This window comes from Serinus canaria, chromosome 14, assembly GCF_022539315.1.
Source record: "Serinus canaria isolate serCan28SL12 chromosome 14, serCan2020, whole genome shotgun sequence".
NCBI classification, from domain to species: domain Eukaryota; kingdom Metazoa; phylum Chordata; class Aves; order Passeriformes; family Fringillidae; genus Serinus; species Serinus canaria.
The window spans coordinates 1,614,285-1,637,029 of NC_066328.1; the positions used below are offsets into that span (position 1 = coordinate 1,614,285).

The 22,745-nt window shown below is 64.3% G+C and overlaps 4 protein-coding genes across 11 annotated transcripts; 2 read left to right on the forward strand and 2 right to left on the reverse strand.

Annotated features, from left to right (window-relative positions):
• The first annotated feature begins 290 nt into the window (after positions 1–290).
• WDR24 (WD repeat domain 24) lies at positions 291–8,576 on the forward strand. Of its 6 annotated transcripts, none has more exons than XM_018916163.3 (10): positions 291–420; positions 1,024–1,936; positions 2,271–2,448; positions 3,213–3,888; positions 3,960–4,075; positions 5,897–6,018; positions 6,309–6,413; positions 6,852–7,189; positions 7,930–8,114; positions 8,231–8,576. In XM_018916163.3, exons 2-10 carry the CDS (start codon positions 1,456–1,458, stop codon positions 8,397–8,399), a joined length of 2,370 nt encoding a protein of 789 aa, XP_018771708.1. In that variant the 5' UTR covers positions 291–420; positions 1,024–1,455; the 3' UTR covers positions 8,400–8,576. The 6 variants fall into 6 exon arrangements, with proteins under 6 accessions (XP_018771708.1, XP_018771707.1, XP_009090244.1 ...); XM_018916162.3 differs by having other exon boundaries at positions 344–493; XM_009091996.4 differs by having other exon boundaries at positions 345–508.
• Positions 8,577–8,833: 257 nt separating this feature from the next.
• On the forward strand, positions 8,834–10,811 carry JMJD8 (jumonji domain containing 8). The gene is made up of 9 exons (XM_030229630.2): positions 8,834–8,959; positions 9,043–9,126; positions 9,415–9,463; positions 9,554–9,650; positions 9,800–9,868; positions 9,954–10,073; positions 10,164–10,231; positions 10,360–10,494; positions 10,566–10,811. Exons 1-9 carry the CDS (start codon positions 8,865–8,867, stop codon positions 10,644–10,646), a joined length of 798 nt encoding a protein of 265 aa, XP_030085490.1. The 5' UTR covers positions 8,834–8,864; the 3' UTR covers positions 10,647–10,811.
• Positions 10,812–10,918: 107 nt separating this feature from the next.
• Positions 10,919–14,987, reverse strand: STUB1 (STIP1 homology and U-box containing protein 1). Its single transcript, XM_050980204.1, has 7 exons — positions 14,698–14,987; positions 13,566–13,764; positions 13,293–13,458; positions 12,987–13,077; positions 12,423–12,479; positions 12,190–12,306; positions 10,919–11,823 (listed from the first exon to the last, which is right to left on the reverse strand). Exons 1-7 carry the CDS (start codon positions 14,881–14,883, stop codon positions 11,698–11,700), a joined length of 942 nt encoding a protein of 313 aa, XP_050836161.1. The 5' UTR covers positions 14,884–14,987; the 3' UTR covers positions 10,919–11,697.
• A 952-nt stretch (positions 14,988–15,939) lies between these two features.
• On the reverse strand, positions 15,940–21,539 carry RHBDL1 (rhomboid like 1). Of its 3 annotated transcripts, none has more exons than XM_050980202.1 (8): positions 21,435–21,539; positions 19,305–19,436; positions 18,814–19,038; positions 18,089–18,237; positions 17,893–18,005; positions 17,545–17,645; positions 16,953–17,013; positions 15,940–16,880 (listed from the first exon to the last, which is right to left on the reverse strand). In XM_050980202.1, the coding sequence occupies exons 1-8, from the start codon at positions 21,471–21,473 to the stop codon at positions 16,609–16,611; spliced, it is 1,092 nt and encodes a 363-aa protein (XP_050836159.1). In that variant the 5' UTR covers positions 21,474–21,539; the 3' UTR covers positions 15,940–16,608. The 3 variants fall into 3 exon arrangements, with proteins under 3 accessions (XP_050836159.1, XP_050836158.1, XP_050836160.1); XM_050980201.1 differs by having other exon boundaries at positions 19,278–19,436; XM_050980203.1 differs by having other exon boundaries at positions 15,941–16,880; positions 19,278–21,166; positions 21,435–21,499.
• Between the last annotated feature and the right edge of the window lie 1,206 nt (positions 21,540–22,745).

Here is a 22,745-nt window from a genome sequence, read left to right on the forward strand (position 1 = left end):
TGGATATCCGGGTCGGAAAAGAGGCGTGGCCTGATGCAGGGGGGCGGGTCCGGTACGGAAAAGAGGAGTGGTCTATGACGAGGGCGTGGTCTACGGGCAGGGGCGGACCAGAGCTGGGGAGGCGTGGTCTTTCCACAGATGGGCGGGGCTGAACCACAAGAAAGACTGAAGGGGCGTGGTCAGTCGACAGGGGGAGGATCCAGGCAGCGTAATGGGGCGTGGCCTGGGGCCAGGGGCAGTGACCAGCCATCGGAAAGGGCGTTGTCTGTCTGGTGGGGGCGGGCCCCAGTGGTGGAACGGGGCGTGGTCTGGCAGCTGGGGCGATCCCAGGGCGGAAGGGGGCGTGGCCTGGCGGGACTTCGGCGGCGGCGGCGGCGGGGCCTGCTCGGCCCGAGCTGCCGGCGCGGGAACCGGCACCGGGTATGGCTTCGTGAGCGGCACCGGGGCCTCGCACGGAGGGGTGCGGGACCGAGAGGCAGCGGCAGCGGACTCTGTGAGGCGGGAGGAGGTTGTGAAGGGGCCCCGGGGGCTCTGAGGTGTGGGAAGGGGCCCTGAGGAGGGTATAGGGTGGGGGAGCCTCTGAGGGAGCACTGAGTGGGCTCTGAGGGGCTGGAGGGGGTCCTGAAGGGGCTCTGGGTCAGGAGCGGGTCCTGCAGAGAGGGAAGTGTGGGGTCTGAGGGGTCCGGGAGGCTGTGGGTCAGCCGGAGGGGGATGTGGAGTGTGAGAGGGCTGTGAGTCAGGAGAGGACCCTGACAGAGTGGGAATGTGGGATATGAGGGGCTGGGAGTGGCCTCAGGAGTAGGACGGGACCCTAAGGGTGCTCTGAGGGTGGGAAGGGGCCCTGAGCAGGTGGGAATGTGAGCTATGAGGGATCAGTGGGACCTGGCAGGAGAGGGCAGTGCTGTGGCAGGAGCTCAGCCTGGCTCTGAAGGACACAGCCCGTGGACCCTGTGATCCCTCCAGGAAGCCTGGAGTAACTGCTGCCCCCCCTGCTAGAGAAGGGTCATCCCCTGGTTCTTGCAGGCTCTAAAGCTCCGAGTGCCCCACGGAGGTGACTGTGGCCTCACTTCACCCCACCTTGTGCTGAAGACGCTGCTCACTTCAGCCACAGCGCTGTACTTGACCTAGATTATCAGCAACAGCAAAACATCTCAGGTTGTGGCCAAGGAGGGAAGAAGGAACCCAGAGAGGGTTTTCAGGAGCTCCCTGAGAGGAAGCCACAGAGGGTGGCAGGAGGAGAACCTGGAGTGGGGCTGTATCTGCCTCCCACAGGCAGCTCTGTGGCCTCTCACCTCCACAGCCCATTGATGCAGCCGCAAGAAGCCGCAGTCCAAGCCACCAGGGCCTGGCAGGAGCCCAGCCTGTTCCTGCCCAGCTCTGGCTGAGGTGGAGCAGGGTGGTCGTGTGGGTGTGCAGGCAGCCTGCTGGAGAGGGGACAGCGCCCCGAGGACAGCCATGGAGAAGATGGCCAGGGTCACCACTGCCCTGGGGGGCAATGCGCTGACTGGCCGCACCATGTTCTGCCACCTGGATGCCCCTGCCAACGCCATCAGCGTGTGCCGGGACGCTGCCCAGGTGGTGGTAGCCGGCCGCAACATCTTCAAGATCTACTCCATCGAGGAGGAGCAGTTTGTGGAGAAGCTGAACCTGCGTGTGGGCCGCAAACCCTCCCTGAACTTCAGCTGCGCCGACGTGGTGTGGCACCAGATGGACGAGAACCTGCTGGCCACCGCCGCCACCAACGGCGTGGTGGTCACCTGGAACCTGGGCAAGCCGTCCCGCAACAAGCAGGACCAGCTGTTCACGGAGCACAAGCGCACTGTCAACAAGGTGTGCTTCCACCCCACCGAGGTCTACATGCTGCTCAGCGGCTCCCAGGATGGCTACATGAAGTGCTTTGACCTGCGCAAGAAGGACTCTGTCAGCACCTTCTCTGGTACAAACCTGGCTCTTGTTGTCCTGTTTCCCTGTGGGGTAGCAGAGTTTGGGAGCTTTGTCCTTTCCTTGCTTGTCCCCTCACCCTTAGGAGGGGCAGGCGTTGGGGGCTTTGTCTTTCCCCTTGCCCAAGAGGAGGGTTTGCTCAGGGTGTGATGCCCGGAGCAGGGAAAGAAGGAGCTGAGAGGCATTTTGGTGCCTTTTCTTGCCTCTCAGTACTAGCTGGGTCTGTGTGGGAGATGGAAGACAGTCACAGCACTTCCTGCTACCTTCTCTCTGCTCTTGCAGTGGGATTTTTAGCTTTGCTGGAGCTCTTACCTTGTGTCCCCTGCCAGGCCAGTCAGAGAGCGTGCGTGATGTGCAGTTCAGCATCCGGGACTATTTCACCTTCGCCGCCACCTTCGAGAATGGGAACGTGCAGCTGTGGGACATCCGCCGGCCCGACCGCTACGAGAGGATGTTCACGGCCCACAACGGGCCCGTCTTCTGCTGTGACTGGCACCCAGAGGACAGGTGGGTGTGGGGCCTGCCCCTGCCAGCCACCCAGCCTTGCAGGACAGGAGAGACCCTAAAAACAGGACTGTGATTTTGTGGGGGAAAGCACTGTCTGTGATACCCTGTCCCCTTGTGTCAGGGGCTGGGAAGTTGCTGGGAGATAGAAGTGATTGTTGCTTTGAGCATTTGGGGTAGTGTAAGAGTGTTTGGGGTTTGTTTTTTGATAAATTAGGGGTGTTTGAGACACTGGGTGTCTTATGGTTGTGTATAGCAGTGTCACAGCAGCCTCTTGCTCCAGTGCTCAGCTTGAGGAAGGCACTACTTGGCTGCTCAGTGACACAGCTTGCTTGTGTTCAGTCGTGTTTGCCTCCTGCCTTTCCTGGGAAGTTGCTGGGAAAGACCTGGAAGGAGCTGCTACAGTGTGTAGGTCCCTCCTCACTCCCTGCCAGGCAGTGCTGCCACTGCTCCTGATCTTGGAGAGGCATTGAAATACATTCAGAATGGCCTTTTCCTCTCTGCTGTGCCTGGCCAGTGGAAAGCAGAGCCAGAGGGAACTGGTCTGGCTGGGACGTGGCTCTAGAGGTACAGAGCCATAACTGGGGGCAGGAAGGAGGTTCTGCCTGACCTGGTTGTTGCAGAGCAGAGGTGCCATGGGAGCTCATGGGAGGATGGGATTGCAGCCCAGCTGCCTTCCTGCGGTGTGGATGTGGTCACACCTGTGCTGTGAGCATCTCTGTGCCACGGTGGGGACAGAGGTGAACGCTGATCCCTCCTTGTCCCAGGGGCTGGCTGGCCACGGGCGGCCGCGACAAGATGGTGAAGGTGTGGGACATGAACACGACGCGGGCCAAGGAGATCTACTGCGTGCAGACCATCGCCTCGGTGGCGCGGGTGAAGTGGCGCCCCGAGTGCAAGCACCACATTGCCACCTGCTCCATGATGGTGGACCACAACATCTACGTGTGGGACGTGCGCCGCCCCTTCATCCCCTCCGCCATGTTCGAGGAGCACAAGGACGTCACCACGGGCATCGTGTGGCGGCACCTCCACGACCCCTATTTCCTCCTCTCGGGCTCCAAGGACAGCACCCTTTACCAGCACATCTTCAAGGACGCCAGCCAGCCCATCGAGCGGGCCAACCCCGAGGGGCTGTGCTACAGCCTCTATGGGGACCTGGCCTTCGCCGCCAAAGAGAGCCTCATCTCCTCCGACTCCAACCGCAAGCCCTACATCGGCGACCGGCGCCACCCCATCTTCTTCAAGCGCAAGCTGGACCCCACGGAGCAGTTTGAGTACATCTCGTCCTCCAGCGCCCTGAGCGTGTTCGAGACGGACGTGGAGAGCGGTAGCATGGACTGGTTCGTGCACACGGCCAAGCAGTACGCGCTGGCTGGCCGGCCGCTGGCCGAGCTCTGCGACCACAACGCCAAGGTGGCCAAGGGGCTGGACCGCAACCAGGTGAGCTGTGGGATGGCTGCTGCAGGGGGTGGTGGCCTGGGAAGGTCTGACAGGGAATGTGTTCTGCACAGGTGGCTCAGACGTGGACGATGCTGAGGATTATCTACTCCAGCCTCGGCACCGTGTCGTCCACGAACCTCAACCACAGCATGGGGAAAGGCAGCACTGCCCTGCCGCTCATGAACAGGTACAGGGGGTGGGAGCTGCAGGGAGCAGTGAGATGAGGGGGATAGCTCTGTGAGGGGGGGAGTGGGAATGGCTCCTTGGCTGGGATAGGGTTATAGAATCACATCATGGAATACCTGAATGGTTTGGGTTGGAAGGGGCCTTAAAACTCATCTCATCCCACCCCTGCTGTGGGCGGGACACCTTCCACTATCCCAGGTGGCTCCAAGCTCTGTCCAGCCTGGCCTTGGGCACTGCCAGGGATCCAGGGGCAGCCTGTGCCAGGGCCTGCCCACCCTCACAGGGAACAATTTCTACATAATAACTAACCTGCCCCAGACACAGGGAGCAAGCAGGGACAGCTCTCCCTCAGCCTCAGGCTGTGCTGGTTTACATGTTGGCATTGTTTGAACGAAGCCATTTTACATGTTGGTGTGGCCAGCCTGGCCTCAATCTGTGCAGCCTCACACACTGCTCCCTTCTCTCCTTCAACCAAAGTTTGGCCTGTGGTGGGGCATGGGGCTGGGACCGGCTTTGCAGTTACTGAATTCATGAATCACAGAATCTCTAACGTTGGAAAAGTCCTCTGAGATCATTCCCCCAGCAGCACTGCCAAGGCCATCACTAAACCAAGTCCCTAAGTACCACATCTACATGATGTTGAACATCTGCAGGGGTGGAGACTCCACCACTGCCCTGGGGAGCTGTTTCAGTGCCTGACCACCCTTCCCATGAAGAAATTTTCCAAAGATCCAACCTAAACCTCCTCTGGCCATTTTGAGGCCATTTCCTCTTCTCCTGTCCCTGTTCCCTGGGAGCAGAGCCCGACTCCCCTAGTTCCCCCCTCCTGTCAGGAGTTGTTCAGAGCCAGAAGGCCCCCACTGAGCCTCCTTTTCTCCAGCATGAGCCCCCCCCAGCTCCCTCAGCTGCTCCTGGTGCTCCAGCCCCTTCCCCAGCTCTGTTCCCTTCCCTGGACATGCTCCAGCCCCTCAATGTCTTTCCTGTCATGAGGGCCCCAAAAGTGCCCCCAGGATCTGAGGTGAGGCCTCAGCAGTGCCCAGGGCAGTGATGGTGACCAAGGGCTGGGGATGGAGGAGGTGTCTCATGGCTGGAGCTGGAACTGCTGGTGTGCAGAGGTTTTCTTCTGGAGCCTTTCCAAGGTAGAGCACAGCCCAGCTCTGCCAGCAGCTCGCTGGCGTGGAGCCTGCTGTGGGCTGATGGAGCAGGAAAACTTGTTTTTCCTCTTCTCAATGACATAAACGTGTGGGGCGAGGACTCCAAATGAGCTGTCAGACCTCGCAGGACCGGGTTCCCACACTGAGTGACAGATCCTCAAATAACACAAAGGAAACAAGCCCTGTCCTTGACCAAGCTCTGCCTCCAGCTGGGTGGCTGTGCCTGTCTGAGACACGGCAGGCAGCAGCCTGGGGAGCTGGGCTCTGCTCCAGCCCCAGCCCTTCCCTTCTCCAGCTCAGTGAAGGCCAAGCTGGTGATGCATAACTAACAGCCAGGCAACTTGGAGCAAGGCAGCTCCTGTTCACCTGCCTCTGAGGGGAAGGAGATGGAGCCAAGAACCTGCTCAGCTCAGGAATTCTTCAGGGAGACCTTTGCAGTGCATGTGCAGTGCTACCAGGCTTGGAGGAAGGGCTGTGATCACAGTCACAATGTGTCTTTATTTGTAAGTCACACAGTGGCCACTGGTGGCTTCTGCCCACAAAGGGATATTGCCCTATCTCATGTTTCTCCATTCAAATTGCAACTGGACACCTGGATCCAGGCTGTTTGCTGGCTGAAATGGAAACTTTATATTCCTCTGACTGTTAAATCTGGCTTTTTTCCCCAGCTTTAACCTGAAAGATATCCCTGCTGGGCTGGGCAGCGAGTCCAGGCTGGACCGCAGCAAAGGAGAAAGCCGCTCAGAAAACATCCTCATGGATTCCTCCTCCACCCTGATCAACAATGAGGGTAACGCTTCTGGGTGGGCACAGTCCAGTCCCACGGCTGTTCCATCCTCAGCCATAGACAGGGCATAAACTGGGGCATTCATCCTGTGGATTGGGGTGGCTGGATGTGCTGCAGCCCCAGGGTGAAGGGCACCGAGCCCCAGGGTGCTTTCCCCCATGACCTGGGGTGACAGTGACAGTGGTGGGGGACTGAGCTGTGTGGCTCAGGCACAGCCTGGCATGCCAGGCAGGACACTGGGAGGGTGGATCCAGTGGTGTAATGAGCTGATTTCTCTTTCCCTGGACACACAGACAATGAGGAGACAGAGGGCAGTGATGTCCCTGCGGATTATCTGCTCGGGGATGTGGAGGCAGACGAGGATGACCTGTACATGATGGACCACGAGAACCCGCATGGTGAGCACACAGGGGGAGGTGTTGTCTGTCCCAGCTGTATAGCAACGCTGTGATGGCCCCAAGGAGGGGAGAGAATGATGAGGAGGACTTCCATGGATATCAGAAGGCTAATTAATTACTTTATTATACTGTATTATTCTATACACCTAAAACTGAGTCTGCCAAGCATTCAACCCTGCACACACTGCACTGAATCTCGTGACTGTCACCCAACAGTCCCAGCACACAAACACTCTTTTTTTTTCCTAGGCCTGATAGGCCTAGGAAAAAAAAACACCACGGCTTTGGGTAAACAATCTCCATATTGATTTCCACTTTGGCACAACACAGGCACAGCTAATGATAAGAATTGTTCTTGGGAAGAATTGTGTCTTGCTTTTCTCTGTGAAGAGAAATGCGGGGCCACACAGTCGGGTTTTCTCCTGCTGATCCCTGCAGCCGAAGAGCAGGAATACAGCCTTCCCCAGGAAGCCTTTCCCCTGCGCCACGAAATCGTAGACAACCCGTCGGCCTTGGACCACCTGCAGGACAAGGCCGACTCCCCTCATGTCAGCGGCAACGAGGCCGAGACGGTGTCGCTGACCCCCGTGGAGTCCTTCTCGCTGATCTCCATCTCCCACTCTCTCTACGAGAACCGCCTGCCCTCCGACTTCTTCAACCCCATCGTGCGGGACACGCTGCTCTTCTACGCCGAGCAGGGCGACGTGCAGACGGCTGTGTCCGTGCTCATCGTGCTGGGAGAGCGCATCCGCAAGGAGATCGATGAGCAGACGCAGGTACAGCCCCTGAGGGCAGGGCCATGCCTTGCTGGGACCCGCAGGGGGTGCATCCCGATGTCATGGGGTCCTGCCTGGGGTTGGGGCACGTCCCTTCTCCTCCAGCCCCTGGCAGGCCAGCTCTGAGGCAGAGTGAGCAGCTCCGGGGTTCTGGTACCTGCCCCACCAATAGTCCTGGCAGGGATTTCAGGTGGGCTCTGCAGGGCCAGGATGGGGAGGTGCCCAAGCCCTGTTGATGCTGTTCCCCAGCATTGCAGAGCTGTTCTCCCACTACAGGGATCAGAGGATCACAGAATCCTTTAGGTTGGAAAAGGCCTCTAAGATCATCGAGTCCAACCATTCCCCCAGCACTGCCAAGGTCACTTCTAAACCACGTCCCCAGCTGCCACCTCAACACAGCTTTTAGATATCCCCAAGCAATGGTGACTCCACCACTGCAATGTGACACTGCTTGACCACCCTTTCCATGAAGAAATTCTCCCTAATATCCAAACTAAACCTCCTCTGGCACAACTTGAGGCCATTTCCTCTTGTCCTGTCCCTGTTCCCTGGGAGCAGAGCCTGACCCCCACCTTGCTCCACCCTCCTGTCAGGGCCTTGTAGAGTGAGAAGGTCCCCCCAAGCCTCCTTTTCTCCAGGCTGAGCCCCCCAGGGGAATCTTGCCTTTGGGATGCAGGGCTGGGGTCCTGAGGGGGTTTCAGGGTGGTTGTGGAGGCTCAGCTGTCTGTGGCTGTCCCTAGGAGCACTGGTACACATCCTACATCGACCTGCTGCAGCGCTTCCAGCTCTGGAACATCTCCAACGAGGTGATCAAGCTGAGCACCTGCCGTGCCATCAACTGCCTCAACCAGGCTTCCACCACCCTACACGTCAACTGCAGCAACTGCAAGCGGCCCATGAGCAACAGGGGCTGGATCTGCGACAGGTGAGGGGTCCCAGAGGGGCTTGTGGGGACAGGGGGATGGGCTGGGTGCCCCTGTTCCCTCTTGTTGCCCCCCGAGGGCTCTCTCTGCCCACACCCACCCGAATGTCCCCTTGCAGGTGTCGGCAGTGTGCCAGCATGTGTGCCGTGTGTCACCACGTGGTGAAGGGGCTCTTCGTCTGGTGCCAGGGCTGCAGCCACGGCGGCCACCTGCAGCACATCATGAAGTGGCTGGAGACCAGCTCCCACTGCCCCGCCGGCTGCGGCCACCTCTGCGAGTACACCTGAGCCCCCCCGAGCCCGCAGGGGAGCTGGCAGCGGGGTGGGGCAGGGGGGGAGTAGGGCCCTGCCCGCTACCCCTGGCACCGCCCTCCCTGTATTTATTTGTGTAAATAAGGGCTGGGGGGGGCAACCCCCTGCCCCGCCGTTTTTTACTGGATTAAAACAAACCAGCAGTTGATTCGAGCCCTGACTCCTGTCTTTGCTTCGCCTGGATGCAGTGACCCCTGGGATGGGCCCCGGACCCGCTCGGGCGGGAGGTCCCGGCCCTGCGGTGTCCTCGGTGTCCCCTGCTGTTGTCCCCTTGTGTCGGGAGGCCACTTTAAGCCAGCGTGGTGTCGCTTTCCGCTGCCCCTTTAAGTGATGGCCTTTACGGGGACCCGTAGCGACGCGCCTGGCCCGGGACCGCGTTTTTCGTGTGTTCGCGGTGCATGCCGGGAATTGTAGTTCCCGCTGTCTCCGGCGCCGGTCCCGATGGCGGCGGCGGCGGCGCGGCTGCTGCCGCTGCTGCTGCTGCCGCTGGGCTGGGTCCGGCCCGACGCCTGCACCGACCCTCCGGGCGGCGGCTGGTAAGGACAGGGTCTGCCCCGGAACCGGCCCCTGTGCCGGTCCTGGTGCCGGTGCCGGTGCCGAGCGGAGTCTCCCGTTGCAGGCTGGCGGGCACGGTGCCGGAGGAACCACGCTGCACCGTGGAACGAGCCGATGCCTCCCTCACCTATTCCCTCTTCCTGCAGCGGTACGGGGGACCCGGCACGGTCCCGGCGCCGAGACAGAGGGCCGGGGTCAGTTCGGGAGCACCGGGAGGGCTAACGGGGAGCGGCGGGGGAAATGGGGGGGCAGACCCGGGAGTCCTAGGGGAGAACCTGGTGGAAGGCTGTCGGGACGGATCCCGGTGCCCCGGGGGTGGTTTGGAGCCAGTCCCGATGCCCCGGGGTGGGTCGGGGCCGGTCCCGGTGTCCCGGGATGGCTCAGTGTCGGTCCCGGTGCTCCGCCCGTGCGGGACCCCTCTGGATGTCGCCCCCAGGTTCGCCTTCTCCCGGCCAGTGATCCTCGGTGGGGTCACGGACAATTCGGTGAGTGCCGCGAGGGAACAGGGGTGGGTCGCACCTCCCGGGGCACCGGGAGCGGCGGCAGCATCCCGGCTCCCCGCGCTCCATCCCCAGGCGTTCCGAGCCCTCTGCACCCGGGAGAAGCTGCTGGCGGCCTTCGGGCCCTTCCCGGTGCGGCTCAGCACGGCCAACACCTACTCGTACCGCAAAGGTGAGTGCGGGGCCCTGCCCGGCCGCCGGGCTGCCGCTGCCCCCGCTCATCCCTGCCGTTCTCCGCTCATCCCTGCCGTTCCCCAGCTCATCCCTCCCGTTCCCCGCTCAATCCCTCCCGTTCTCCCGCTCATCCCTCCGTTCCCGCAGTGGATGTGCCGTTCCAGGAGTACGTGGAGCACTTGCTGAAGCCGCAGGACCCGGCCCGGCTGGGCAGCGGTGGGTAGTGCCCAGCGGTGGGTAGCGCCGTCCCGTCCCATGCAGCCCCCTCCCCTCGCCGGGCTCAGCTCCCGTGTCCCTCCAGACACCCTCTACTTCTTCGGGGACAACAACTTCACCGAGTGGGGTCCCCTCTTCCAGCACTACGTGCCCCCTCCCTTCCGCATCCCGGGCACCAGCCCCGCCTACAGTTTTGGGATCGCAGGTGGGTGTGGGACGGGATTGGGATGGGATTGGGATGGGATTGGGGCAGAGTTGGGGGCTCTCCCCAGCACCACCCCTCCGCTCCCACCAGGCTCAGGCTCTGGCGTTCCCTTCCACTGGCACGGCCCTGGTTTCTCCGAGGTGATTTTCGGCAGGAAGGTGAGAGCTGAGCCCTAGGGGAAGGAAGGATTTGGGGAGGGGAGAGAGAAACAAGCCCCTCCCAGGTGTCCCCGAGCCCGAGGGGCCGGAGGGGAATTGGGAGGGGCTGTGCCCGCGGTGTCTTCCAGCGCTGGTTTCTGTACCCGCCGGATCGAACCCCGCACTTCCACCCCAACGAGAGCACGCTGGCCTGGCTCCAGCACACCTACCCCACGCTGCCCCCGGCCCAGCGCCCGCTGGAGTGCACCCTGCGCCCTGGGGAGGTGAGGCCAGGGCTGGGGGGACCCCAGGCTCCCCAGACAGAGCCGTGGGACCCCACTGGTGTCCCCTGCAGGTGCTGTACTTCCCTGACCGCTGGTGGCACGCCACACTCAACCTGGACACCAGCGTCTTCATCTCCACCTTCCTGGGCTAGGACTGGCAGGGACAAGGACACGTCACCACCGTGCCAGCCAGGCCAGAAGCTCCAGCTCCTGCCACCCTCAGGGACAGGACACTGGTATTGGGACCAACTGCCTGAGAAAGTTCTGGTTTTTACTGGTCTTTGCCCTCCCCCCCAGATTAAAGTTGTTTTACTGAAGCACGCTGTGTGTTGCTACATCCCTGGAGCAAACCTGCTCCCCATGGGATGACACTGATTCCCCAGCCAGGATATCCCGAGAAATGGCTGCTGTGAACCACTCCAGATCCTTTTCCACGTTTATTGCTGAATTTTTTTTTATTCTTTTATATATATTTTTTTTTTTAATGGACATTGGCAAACTTCCAGAGGGCACTCAAAAGCCAGGCAGGCCATCGGCCGACCGAAACGCTGGAATCTCAGTTGGATGCAAATCTCTTATTTTTTGTGGGGTTTTAAAGGGATTTCATTAAAAGGAAGATGAACTTGAACCCAGGTGGTCGTTCTTAAGGGAACCACAGCCCCAGTGGGGAAGGGGAGGTGTGAACCAGCCCCTTCCAGCCCTGGGGCAGTTGTTTCCCAGGAAAAGCCAGAGGGTGCAGCAGCATCCCGGTAAGTGGCTGTTTACTGAGAAGAGGACCCAACCCTGGCCAGGCCGGAGGTGGAAGGAGGAGGAAACAACTCTAAACACAGGGAAGGATGGAGCTCCAGGTGCTCATCCCGGCGAGCCCCTGTGGCAATCCCTGGAGCAGGACGTGCTCTGTGGGGACTGTGGCTGCCCTGGCTGAGGGGGTGACAGACATGGTGGTGAGGCCACTGCCGAGGAGCCAGCATTCCAACCCCCAGGCACGTCCTGGAGCGGGACGGGGAGCCAGGGAGCCGTGGTGCCCGCCCAGCCGCTGCAGCTCCTTGGGAAGGGGACATGGTGACATGCCCTCGCCCAGCGCCAGGCCCGGGGCAGCTGGGACAGAGGGGGGACAGCCGGAGAGCGAGTAAGGCATGGTGCCAGTCCGGGGAGAGCCAGCTGTGCCAGCACACCCGGCGGGCCAGCACCACCCCCGGCCCCTCAGTAATCCTCCACCCAGCCGTTCTCCGAGATGAAGGCATCTATCACCTCCTTCATGGCGAGGTTGGGGATCAGCTGGTCCTGGGTCAGGGGGCTCCGCGTCACCGGGTCGAAATGCCCCACACGCTGCAGGGGAGGAGGCGCGGTGGAACCGGTTACTCCACGTGCCCGGGCTCGGCCCCGGGGCGCGGGTGGCCGTGAGGCCAGCGCCGCGTGGCATCTGCCCCACCAACCGGGCACCTGCCCACGGCAAGGAGAGAGCCCCTGGGAGGTGCCTCCCAGCAGGATGAGGGCAGGCCAAGGTGCGAGACCCCTGCCAAGAGCCACCTCCGCTTTGGGCAGGGCCTGGCAGCACCTGCTCCACAGGGAGCTGCCTGGGCAGGTAACTGGGAGCAAACCCAAGGAGCCTGCGGAGCCCTGAGTTGAGCAAAGAGATGCCTTCCCACCCAGGCAAGGTCCTGGGAAAGCCCCCTGCCCCTGGCCTGGCAATACCTGGAGATGCTCCTCAATGTCCTTCCTGTCGTAGGTGATCCCGCTGGGTGTGATGCAGGGCTCTCTCATCAGCTCAAAACTGATCTTCCCACACAGGTAGTCAGGGATGTCCCGCTTCTGGCTCGAGAGAGGCACAGCTGGGTCAGGAGAGTGGGCTGGGAGGTGGTGCTGGCTCAGAGCGGGGAGCAGGGTACACAGCAGGTTTACAGGAACACAGGCTAAGCCACACTCACCTTCCTCTTCTCATCCACCTGGGAGAAGAGCTCGTCCATGTCTGCCAGATATTTGTCCTGAAAGAGAAGCCCTTGAGGAGAAGGGGTCCTTGGTGTGCAGGGGCTACAGGTCCCCAGGGAGAGCCCCAAAGCCTCCCACCATGGGTACTGGGGCAGGTCCTTGGTGGCCCCTCTGCCTGTGCAGCTCCTGGCTGAACCTGGCAGGAGTGATCCAGCTTACAAATAACCTTCCCTCGTGGGCCTATTTTTATCTGGGATTAGTCCCCAGCACCCAGACCCACATGTGGCCAAGAGCCACTTGTATTTCCTCAGGGAACAACAGGCACAGCAGGTGTCACTGCTGCCAGGCTGGGACAAGAGGTGACAGAGCAGGAAAAGTTATCATGGGGGGACACAACAGCCCTGCACTGGTGGCTTGAGCTACAGAATGAAGGCTACTGTGCTGTGTCCCAAGGTCTCCCAGCTTTCACCTGCACAGCTGCAGCCCCACAGCTTCCCTGGCTGCAGCAGAGCATGAGGATGGCGATGAGGATGAAATGAGGAAGCCCCCAGCCCCTCACTCACGTGTTTGGCCTCGATGCTGGCCAGCTGAACACGGCTCCGGCTCTCGTCTGTGTTCTCCTCCTGCTGAGTCTTTCGGCACTCTGCCAGCTCCCTAGGACAGAGTGGAAGATCAGGAGGATGGGATGTAGCAGTGTGATGTCATAGCTTGTCTCAGGTATCCCTGTCCTTTCCCAGGTGTCAATCAACTTCCCCCCCCCACCCGAACATTGTCACTCCCTTCCCTGCTACAGGGCTTGGCAGAGGCACCTCACACAGAGCTGTGACAGCCCGGTGGCACTCAAAAAGCCCTTCCAGGTGCCCCGGTACCTCTCCTTCTCGGCCACAATCAGCTTGGTCAGGTGGGAGTGCAGCTCATTCTCCTGGTTGATGCGTTTCTCCTCGATGCTGTTCCAGCGTTTCTTCTTGGCGATGCGCAGCGCGCTGGGGATGTCGTCCCCGAAATTCAGCCGCTGCTCCTTGGCCAGGTTGTAAGCTGAGGAGAGAAAGGGCACCTCAGCGCCAGCAGCGGCATCCCCGTCACCCTCCCTGGCCCTTTCCCAGCAGACAGGAGTAGGGGACAGTGGCAGCATGCCCGCTCACCTCTCTGCAGGTTGGCGATGGCCTCGTCGTAGTTTTCCATCTCCATCTGGCACTGGCCCAGGAAGAAGTGAGCCTTCACCGACTGCCCGTCCAGCTCCAGCGCCCGCTTGCAGTCGGCCAGCGCCTTGTCATGCTGCTGCATCTTCAGGTAGCACAGGGCCCGGTTGGTGTAGTACACGGCCACCAAGGGGTTCCGGTTCTGTGGGGACAGGCCCATGTTGGTGGCCAGGACGCGCTGGGTGACAGCCGGGTGACAGCCCGGTGACTCGGTGAGCCAGCGGCGTGGCGCTGTCACCCTGGGCAGGGAGGGCCAGCAGTGCCAGCCAGGGCGTGCACCCCATGGGGAGGTGCTGCCATGGATTGGGGACAGGCTGGGGCCGGTCCCCATAGGGCAGCCCATGTCCCTGCCCCCAGAGGGGACTGTCCCCCTGACACCCCGAATGTCCCAGGGTGGCTCTGCCCTAGCCAGCACAGCCCAGGGACAGTGTAGGGTTTAGAGGAAACAGGCTCAGGGTGGGGGCACTCCGTGGGGGTTGTAGGGCTTGGAGTCCAGCTTGGAGCTGGGTTGGGGAGAGGATGGGCTGGGGATGTCCAAGTCCTGAGAGGGGGCCAGGGCCGGGGGTGCCTAGACCAGGCCTAGGGGTGGCAGTCAGGGCCCAGGAAGGGGGAATCAGGCCCAGAGCTGTGTCCAGCCCCTCCAGCAGGAGCCAGGCCCAGTGAGGGAACAGTGTCCAAATTAAAAGGGTCCCATCTCAGGGGTATCTTGGCCAGGCCCTAAGGAGGAACAGTGCCCAGCCCAAGGAGGTTCCACCCTGGTGATACGCAGGCCAGGGCTCGGGAGATGTCCAGCCTGCGGGAAGGCCCATCTTGCAGGCGTCCAGGCCCGGTGTGTGGCGGGGGTGTCCCTTCCCTGGGGACCCCACCCCAGGGTTGGCCAGGCCAGCTCCGGGACGGTGTCCAGGCCAAGGGGGAGGTTCCAGCCTGGGCCATCGAGGCCAGGGGGAGGTTGGTGTGTCCCGTCCCGGGGGTGCCCAGGCCAGGCCCTTGGGGACGGCGGTGCGGACGTCCCCTCGCCGGCACTCCCGTCCCGGGGGCCGGTCCCGCTCGGGCCGGGGGCGCCGCTGGGACTCACGATGGCGCGGCCGTAGCAGGCAGCGGCCTCGGGGTACTTGCGGCCGCCGAAGAGCCGGTTCCCCTGCTCCTTGTGCTCCTGCGCGCTGTGGCTCTTCTCGGGGCTGCCGCCGCCCGCGCCCCCCGCGCCCGGCCCCGCCGCGCCGGGCCCCGCCGCGCCGCCCTCGCGCTCCTCCTTGCCCTTCATGGCGCGGCCCGGGCCGGCGCTGGGGCCGCGGCTCCGCTGGCTCGGGCGGCCCCGGCGGCTCCGGCTCCGCCGCTCCGGCCGCGCACTGCGACAGCGCCGCTTCCGGGGCGGGGCGGGGCCGCGCGCGCCGGGGGGCGGGGGCTGAGGGCGGGGCCTGCTGGGCAGGGACTGGGGTAAGGCGGGGCTTGTAGGGAGGGGGCGGGGCCTCAGGGCAGGGACGGGTTGCCGAGCGGAGGGCGGGGCTAATATGATAAGGGGAGGGACTTTATCTTGTGGGCGTGGTCTATCGGGCAGAGGGTGGGGACAGGGTGCGCCTGGAAAAGGGGCGGGGCTAAGAATGGGAGGGTACTGGGGGCGTGGTCAGTGGCGAGTGGGCGTGGCCTATATGTGGTTTATGGTGTTGAACGGGGATGATGGATGGGTGGGGGGGATTGGGGGTGGTTTGTGGGGTTCAGTGGGGTTGGATGGATGGATGGATGGATGGATGGATGGATGGATGGATGGATGGATGGATGGATGGATGGATGGAGGGACTGGGGGGCGGTTTAGGGGGTTGAGCGGGGTTGATGGGAGCAGGGCGTGGGAGGATGGGTGAGGGCCTGGCTGGAGGGGACAGGGGTGAAAAGGGGCGGTGGGGATGTGACGGTCCAGGGAGGAGATGCCATGGAGTGATGGGGGTGGGGAGCCGGGGGTCTGGATGAGGGGTGGGTGTGAATAGGGGGTGCAGGGTGTGAGTGGGGGGCTCGGCCGCCTGCAGCCAGCGCGCTGTGCACCACGGCGGGAGGGGCGGGGTGGGCCGGGGGGGTCTCAGTGCCGACTCCCCCGCACCCATGTGCCCCCCTCGCTGCCAGCCCCGGGGGCTCGGCCGGGTGCCGCTCCACTTCTCCCGCAGTTTTCTGCTCCAGTAAGCCCCGAGCCCGGCTGTGCCCCCCTCCGCCACGCCCCCCGCCCCTGGACCAGCCAGCCCCGGCACCCGCATTCCTCCCATCAAGGATGGGGGGCACCCCAAAATCCCCTCCCCCGACAGAGACACGAGCCCCGCAGTGTGCAAAATATTTATTTATACTCCAAAAAGGTCTGGGGGGGGTGGGGTTTAGAGCGGGGACCCCCCGCGCCCCCATCCCGGGGCCAGCCCCTGTCCCGGGAGGGCGGCCGGCAGCAAAGCGGGGGGGGCCGGGAAGGGAGCGGGGGGGCTGTGCCGCCGAGGGCACCGCCAAAACGAGTCGTGCCTGTCTCAGCTGGTTCCTGCCGGGCTCTCCCCATATCCTTCTTCTCGTTAAATTCCTCTTTCTTTTATTTATATTTATTTTGGCATAGAAAAATAAATCGCTCCTCTTTTGGCACCAGTCCTTCGTGTGAAAGTGCAGGTCCTGGGGGGCAGCGAGGCAGCCCCCACCCTGGGAAGGGGGTCCGGGAGCCGGCGGGGGGTCCCGCTGCTCCGGCTCCCTCCCGAGAGGTGCGTTCCGAGCCCTGCGGGCACCCCGGGGGCTTGGCGGTGCCAGGGCAGGGCCGAAGCATCCTTTGGGGACGGGGCTACGGCGGGGGGGGCGGCAGGGGACATCGAGGGGCGCAGCCCGGGGCGGAGGGCGGCGCGATCGCTAGCACCGAGGGGACAGGCGGGCGGGGGGTGGCCTGTCCCCATGTCACGCGCGGGGACCCTCCCAGCCCCTCCACCGGGGGCTCGGAAACCAAATCAACCGTGGAGTCGGGGCGGGGGGGAGCTGGCTAGGGCGGGGGGGGGATCTGTGCCCCCAGCAGGTCGTAGGCGAAGATGTTCCAGAAGACGGCGAAGAGCAGGAAGGTGCCGTAGGACAGCAGCAGCACCCACCAGCCGCACTGGTCCTGCAGACTCTCCTCGTAACTGCGCAGGATGGTCAGCCCCATGCTGATGCCCACGATGGCCCCCGCCAGGTGCGCCATGAAGCTGGGCTGCGGGCCCGAGGCCGGCAGCGGCGGCGAGAAGCGGAGCCAGACGGCGCGACCGACCTCGGAGCTCACTGCGGGACAGCGGGAGCGGCTGAGCCCGCGGCGGGGCCCGCACGGCCGGGGGGGCGGGGGGCGGTACTCACTGCACACCAGCGCCAGCACCATCCGCAGCAGCTTGTAGGGACAGCGCATCCCGGCCCAGTTCTGCGGGAAAGGGAGAGAGAGAGAGGGAGGGATGGACGGATGGATGGATGGATGGATGGACGGACGGACGGACGGACGGACGGACGGACGGACGGATGGATGGATGGATGGATGGATGGATGGATGGATGGATGGATGGATGGATGGATGGATGGAGGGATGACAGGCTGGCCCCGCGATGCTCCAGCACTGAGGTGGGGGCTTCTGCCAGAGCCCCTGGAGTGCTCCATGGAGCCTCCTCAGGCCCCTGCTCCTCCCCACCCACACCCACTCCATGATGTCACACAAGGCAGTCCCCCTGTGACAGTGCCACCCCTAATGCCACCCACAGCATCCCCCACCACTGCTGCCCACCCCACAGAGCCAGCCACCCCATGGCATCCCCCCCTAATGTTCCACCACCCTGCCCAATCTGCAGACAGATCCCATACCTGCTGTCACCCCATGGCAATGGCATCCCCCAGCATGCTGCCCACCCTACAAAGCCATCCACCCCTGTCCCCCACCGTGTCCCCTTGTCCCCTGGCTGACCATGACGACGTTGGCGAGGTGAGCAGAGCAGAGGGCGTAGACCCCCCCCGAGCCCCCAACCAGGGGGGCCCTCATGTCCGTGATGGAGACGGTGAGGGAGCCTGGGGGCACAGACAGGGCTCAGCATGGGGTCTTGCCCCCACAGCATTAATTAATTACTGCCTACATTAATTAATTACAGCCTGCGTTGCCCCCCAGCCCCTGGCCAAGTGATGCTGGCACTGCCAGCAGAGCCCAGCGTCCCCACCCAACTTGGTGTGCTCCTCCCTGTGCCCTCCCAGGGTGGTGACAGGGACTGACAGGGGGATGGGGACAGTCGTCATCCCCCCCCCCCAGGGCAGCACCCACCTGCCAGGACCCCGGCCAGGTAGAGGAAGCTGATGCGCAGGATGCCATGCACCATCTCCAGGGGCACCCCGATCATCAGCTGCAGGAGGGCGTTGAACCCCAGCTGCTCCAGCCTGCCCGGACACAGGAGGGGACAGGGGGGCTCAGCCTGTGCAGCCCCCGGGGTGTCCCCGTGTCCCCCCCCGGCAGGACCTACCCCACGTGCATGAACATGTAGGTGAGGAAGCGCCAGGCGCGCGCCCGGTGCCCGGGGTGATAGACCAGGGGGCTCTTCATGTACTCGGGGTGGTAGGTCTGCAGCACCCACTTGTTCAGCCGGGCCCCATAGCACAGGAACACGATGATCTGTGACAAACCCCATGCTTGTCTACCCCCTTCACCCCACATCTGAGTCCCACTGGGTGTCACAGCTGGGGTCACCCATCCCCACTGCTCTGGGTGTGAGTCACACATGTGGGCACAAGGGCATCACAAACAGGGTCCTCCATCCCTTCACCCCAGATGTGAGTCCGCCAAAGCACCAGGACATCACAGCTGGGGTCACCCATTCCTTCTACCCTGGACCTGGGCCCCTTCCTGGGTCCCATCCAAGGCACAAGGACATCACGACTGGGGTCACCGTCCGGGGTCTCAGCACCACCATGGGCACCAGGAGTCACAGCTGGGGTCACCCAACCCCTTACCCCATATCAGAGACACTCTGTGGGCACCAGAACATCCTAACTGGGACCACCCAGCCCCACTGCCCCCAGGCGGGCACCCACGTGGGCTCAAAGATGACACATCCCGGGTCACACATCCCTTCATGTCAGCTGTGTGCACCGGGAGCTCACAGCCAGGCTCACGCCCGGCCCTCCCCGAGTCTGATCCCTGCCGAGCTCTGCAGCCGGGACCAGCGGGGCGCCGCCCCCGTGCCCGTACCTGGGTGAGGGTGACGGCTGCCATGAACACGGGCGGCGGGCAGGTGCGGTGCTGGTAGAAGTACCAGCGCCGGTCCATCTCGCAGGGCAGGATCTCGTAGGCCACGTAGCGGACGAAGCGTTTGTAGATGCCGAGGCCGGTCTCGTCCAGCAGGACGTCGCGGGGCAGCGCCCGCTGCCCGTTGGCGATGGCGCGCTTGAAGCTGCTGGAGCGCTTGCTGCTGATCTGCGGGGAGAGGCCGTGCCCCGGGGGCAGCTCGGGACCCCCGGCCTGGGGCCACCCCCCGGTGCCACCCTCCGGTGCCACAGCCCCGACGAGCCTCCCCGAGGCCTCGCAGCCATCCCGGGCTAGGGCAGACCCTGGGCACCGCCGCAGTCCGCCCCCCTCCCCGGGGACACAGGGAGGCGCCCGGTGCCCACCCCGGGCTGGTACCCGCCCAGTCCCCGCCGCCGCCCGGCACTGACCAGGTCTACCAGCTCCTGGTAGCAGACCTGGCCCTCGTCGTTGCCCTGTGCCAGGGCCACCAGCATGTCGAGCTTGGCGGGGTCCAGGGGCAGCTCATGGCTGTGCACCAGGCTGGCGAAGGTCTCCACGCCGATGAAGCCGGTGTTCTCGGGGTCGAGCTGCGGGCACGGCACGGAGCATCACCGGGGCGCCACTGCTGCGGCTCCCTGCTCGCCTGGGGACACCTCCTGCTGCCCCTGGTGCCTCCCGCCTGGCTCCGTGGCACCTGTCCCTGCCTCTGCGGGGGGCACCGCAGCCCGCAGCCACCCCGGCCCGTCTCCCGAGAGGTGCCCTGTGCCACGCTGCTGCCCGTGCCGTGCCGCTGTCCCCAACTCCCCGCGGCGCAGCCAACACTCTCCCACTCAGTTATTTCTCGCCGCCAGCAGCCTGCCAGCCAGGAAGCCACCAAGCTAAACACACGCGCAGCCCTGGCACCAGGCTCCTCCTCCTCCTCCTCTTCTCCTCCTCCTCCTCCTCCCGCCGCCCTTGCCGCCGGCCGCTGGCATCCACCGCGCCCTGCCCGGGGCACCCTGTGCCATCCCCGGGGCTCCCAGAGCAGGCCGGGCGCCCCGAGCCCTCCGGGGACAGCGGCCACGGGGCGCCCGACACGGGACCTCTCATGGGGACAGGGAGCCGGGATGGCACAGGAGGGTGGAGATGGGGAGGGGGCACCCACGGCCAGAGCACAGCCCCTGCAATCACCCTGAGGTCGGGTGGGGTTTGCTCCTTGCTCCTGCAGGGAGGGAATGAGGGAGAGGAGCCTCATCCTCCTGGGATGGGCAGGAAAGGGAGTGCTTGGGACATGGGATCGTATCCCCACCGGGTGGGGATCCCATCCCTCCCTGTTCCCCGGGCAGGAAACAGCCCCAGCCTCATTCCTAAGGGCTTTGGCTGCCCGGAGCGGGTTGCAGGGTGGGATGAGGGGTGCAGGGTGGGATGAGGGGTGCAGGGTGGGATGAGGGGTGCAGGGTAGGATGAGGGGTGCAGACAGCACCTGCAACATCTCAGAGGCCACCAGCCCATGGGAGCAGCCCCAGCCGTGGGGGGCGGGAGCACCCTGGTGTCACCGTCCCCCTGCCCCACAGCCGTCACCCCACAGGCTCCACGTGTGTGTGTCACGCCAGAACCTGGCACAAGCTGTCCCCACACTGGCACACGCTGAGGCACCTGCCCCAAGAGCACCAAGAGCCCTGTCAGCGGCCGGGGAGCCCCTTTCTGCTTTTGGGGTGTATCTCCCCCCACCCCAACCTCACTGGCACCCTACGCCCCCCCCCGGAGGGCCCAATCCCCAGGCCCCAGCCCTCTCAGCACTGCTCATTCCCGGGGATGAGGCTGCTAGTTCTCGAGGAGCTCGGGTTCACATGGAGTCCCTGTGCCCGAGGGGGGGTGACACGGGGGACAGCACCGGGGCTCCCGGGCCGGGGGACTCAGCCAAGGTCATGGAATCAGCGGGGGACGAGTGGGGGATCAGTTTCTTTTCCTGAGCCCCAGGAATTCTTTCCCCATGCCCAGGGGAGAGCCGCCATCTGGGCCAGGGCTGGGTGGGGATGGAGGGACGAGGCGATGGAGCTCAAGGGGGGCTGGTGGGGGCCGGGGGAGCGCGGGTGGAAACCCCTCGAGGCCCCATCGTGCAGTGAGCAGAGCCCCACGCCGCGCAGCGCTGATGCTCTACGGCCTCATCCCGCAATCAGGTCACAGGGGTGGGTGCAGACCCCCGCCTCGCCGGCGGGACCGAGCCCACGACACCCCCGGGGCTCCATGCGGCACCCAGATCCCGGCGGGGGCGCTGGGGTTCCGTGCCCAGAACCCCTCGTCCTTGAGGGAGCAGCGGGCAGGATCCGACCCGGCGCTGACGGAGGGAGAGGCCACAAGTGAGATGAGTGGCGCGTTCTCGGCGGCACAAGGCGGGGGGGTCCCCAGGGCGGTGACGAGGGGCACCAAGGGACGCTGGCGGGGCTGGCATGGCCGCGGTGGCCGCCCTGGGTGGGCAGCGCTGCCCGCTGCGCGCCAGCCGTGCCCGGAGCGTGCGGGCACCCCCGACCCCGGTAGCGATGGCCGGTGTCTGGCGGCCCCCCCCGAGCGCTGCCCGGTGCCCGGCGCCGCCCGGGCGGCCTCACCTGCTCCTGGATGAGCTGCAGCAGGGAGCTCCTGTCCATGCACCCGGCGGGCTGAGGGCTCCGCCGCTCCCCCGCGCCCGGGGCCGGCGAACCGGGCAGGGGAGCGGCGCGGGCGGCGGGGGCGGCGGCGGGGGCGGCTCTCCCCGCCAGCCCCGCGTTGCGGCGGGCCCGGGAGCTAGCGGCGAGCGGCGGCGCCGGGAGCCGCCGATGGCAGCGGGGCGACGGCGGCGGCGGGGGCGGGAGCGGAGCCGAGCGGAGCCGCCCCCGCCGCAGCGCGCGGCGCAGCGCCCCCCCCTCCCAGCACCCCCCGCCGCCGCCGCCGCCGCGCGGGGAACCGGGACCCGCCCCTCCCCGCCCCGCCCCGCCGGCAGCGCCGGGACACGGCCCACGGCACGGGCAGCGAGCCGACACCCGGCGCTCGCAGCGTGGGACGGTGCCGGCATCCCGGTACGGCTGCGGACATCGCGGTGCGGGAACCTGCATCCCGGTACGGGAACCTGCATCTCGGTACTGGTACCCACACCCCAATATGGTAACTGCTTCCTGGCGTGATACCTGCTTCTCAGTGTGGTATCTACACCCCAGTATTGGCACTCACATCCCAGTACTGGTATCCACATCCTGGCCCAGTTCCTGCATCCCAGAGCCCCTCTGTGCATCCTGCTGTGGATACCTGCATCCTGGTCCCCATGTCCCATCCTGGTGTGATCCCTGTGTCCCAGTACAGGATCTGCATCCTGGAATGGGAACCTGTATTCCATTTCCAGTACTGCATCCCAGTACAGGTACCTGTATTCCAGTACCCACTTCCTGGTACATGGCTTTGCAGCTGTACCCTGCTTGAGGAATCCATACCCTGGTACAGTACCAGCATGCCAGAATGGACACCAGTGTTCCAGAATGGACACCAGAATGCCAGCACCAGGTACCTGCTGAATCTGGCGCAGATTGCAAACATTCCCTCCAAACTGTCCCTGCACCCACAGGCCAGCACAGCCCGGGTACACCCCCCATGGCACAGGGCCCACAGAGCCTCCAGTGCTGTCCCCTGCCCCAGCACAGTGCTCATGGGACAGCCTGGCACTGGGTCCCTGGAGCTGGCACTGCAATGGGACGTGCCCAGTGTCACCCAGGCCAGGCTCCCCTGGATCCCCAGGCAGGGCAGGGGTGTCCCCAGGACCCATCCCTGGTACCGTCCTGACTTCCAGGGCCACAGCTCAGCCCCACTGAAGTGCCCAGGGAGCTCTGGGCTGCCCAGGCCTGCCAGGCTCCTTCCCTGGGGACTGTGTGTGACCACGGCTGGTGTCCCAT

Excerpts from the sequence above, each read along its gene's own strand:
- WDR24 (XM_018916163.3), top strand. The coding sequence starts at position 1,456 with ATGGAGAAGATGGCCAGGGTCACCACTGCCCTGGGGGGCAATGCGCTG. Across the intron at positions 7,190-7,929 it reads AGATCGATGAGCAGACGCAG|GAGCACTGGTACACATCCTA; the intron begins GTACAGCCCCTG and ends GGCTGTCCCTAG. Across the intron at positions 8,115-8,230 it reads AGGGGCTGGATCTGCGACAG|GTGTCGGCAGTGTGCCAGCA; the intron begins GTGAGGGGTCCC and ends GTCCCCTTGCAG.
- JMJD8 (XM_030229630.2), top strand. The coding sequence starts at position 8,865 with ATGGCGGCGGCGGCGGCGCGGCTGCTGCCGCTGCTGCTGCTGCCGCTG. Across the intron at positions 8,960-9,042 it reads GACCCTCCGGGCGGCGGCTG|GCTGGCGGGCACGGTGCCGG; the intron begins GTAAGGACAGGG and ends CTCCCGTTGCAG. Across the intron at positions 9,464-9,553 it reads GTGGGGTCACGGACAATTCG|GCGTTCCGAGCCCTCTGCAC; the intron begins GTGAGTGCCGCG and ends CTCCATCCCCAG.
- STUB1 (XM_050980204.1), bottom strand. The coding sequence starts at position 14,883 with ATGAAGGGCAAGGAGGAGCGCGAGGGCGGCGCGGCGGGGCCCGGCGCG. Across the intron at positions 13,765-14,697 it reads CCTGCTACGGCCGCGCCATC|AACCGGAACCCCTTGGTGGC; the intron begins GTGAGTCCCAGC and ends CTGTCCCCACAG. Across the intron at positions 13,459-13,565 it reads CATCGCCAACCTGCAGAGAG|CTTACAACCTGGCCAAGGAG; the intron begins GTGAGCGGGCAT and ends TTCTCTCCTCAG.
- RHBDL1 (XM_050980201.1), bottom strand. The coding sequence starts at position 21,473 with ATGGACAGGAGCTCCCTGCTGCAGCTCATCCAGGAGCAG. Across the intron at positions 18,006-18,088 it reads TACATGTTCATGCACGTGGG|GCTGGAGCAGCTGGGGTTCA; the intron begins GTAGGTCCTGCC and ends GTGTCCGGGCAG. Across the intron at positions 17,646-17,892 it reads CCTGGCCGGGGTCCTGGCAG|GCTCCCTCACCGTCTCCATC; the intron begins GTGGGTGCTGCC and ends CTGTGCCCCCAG.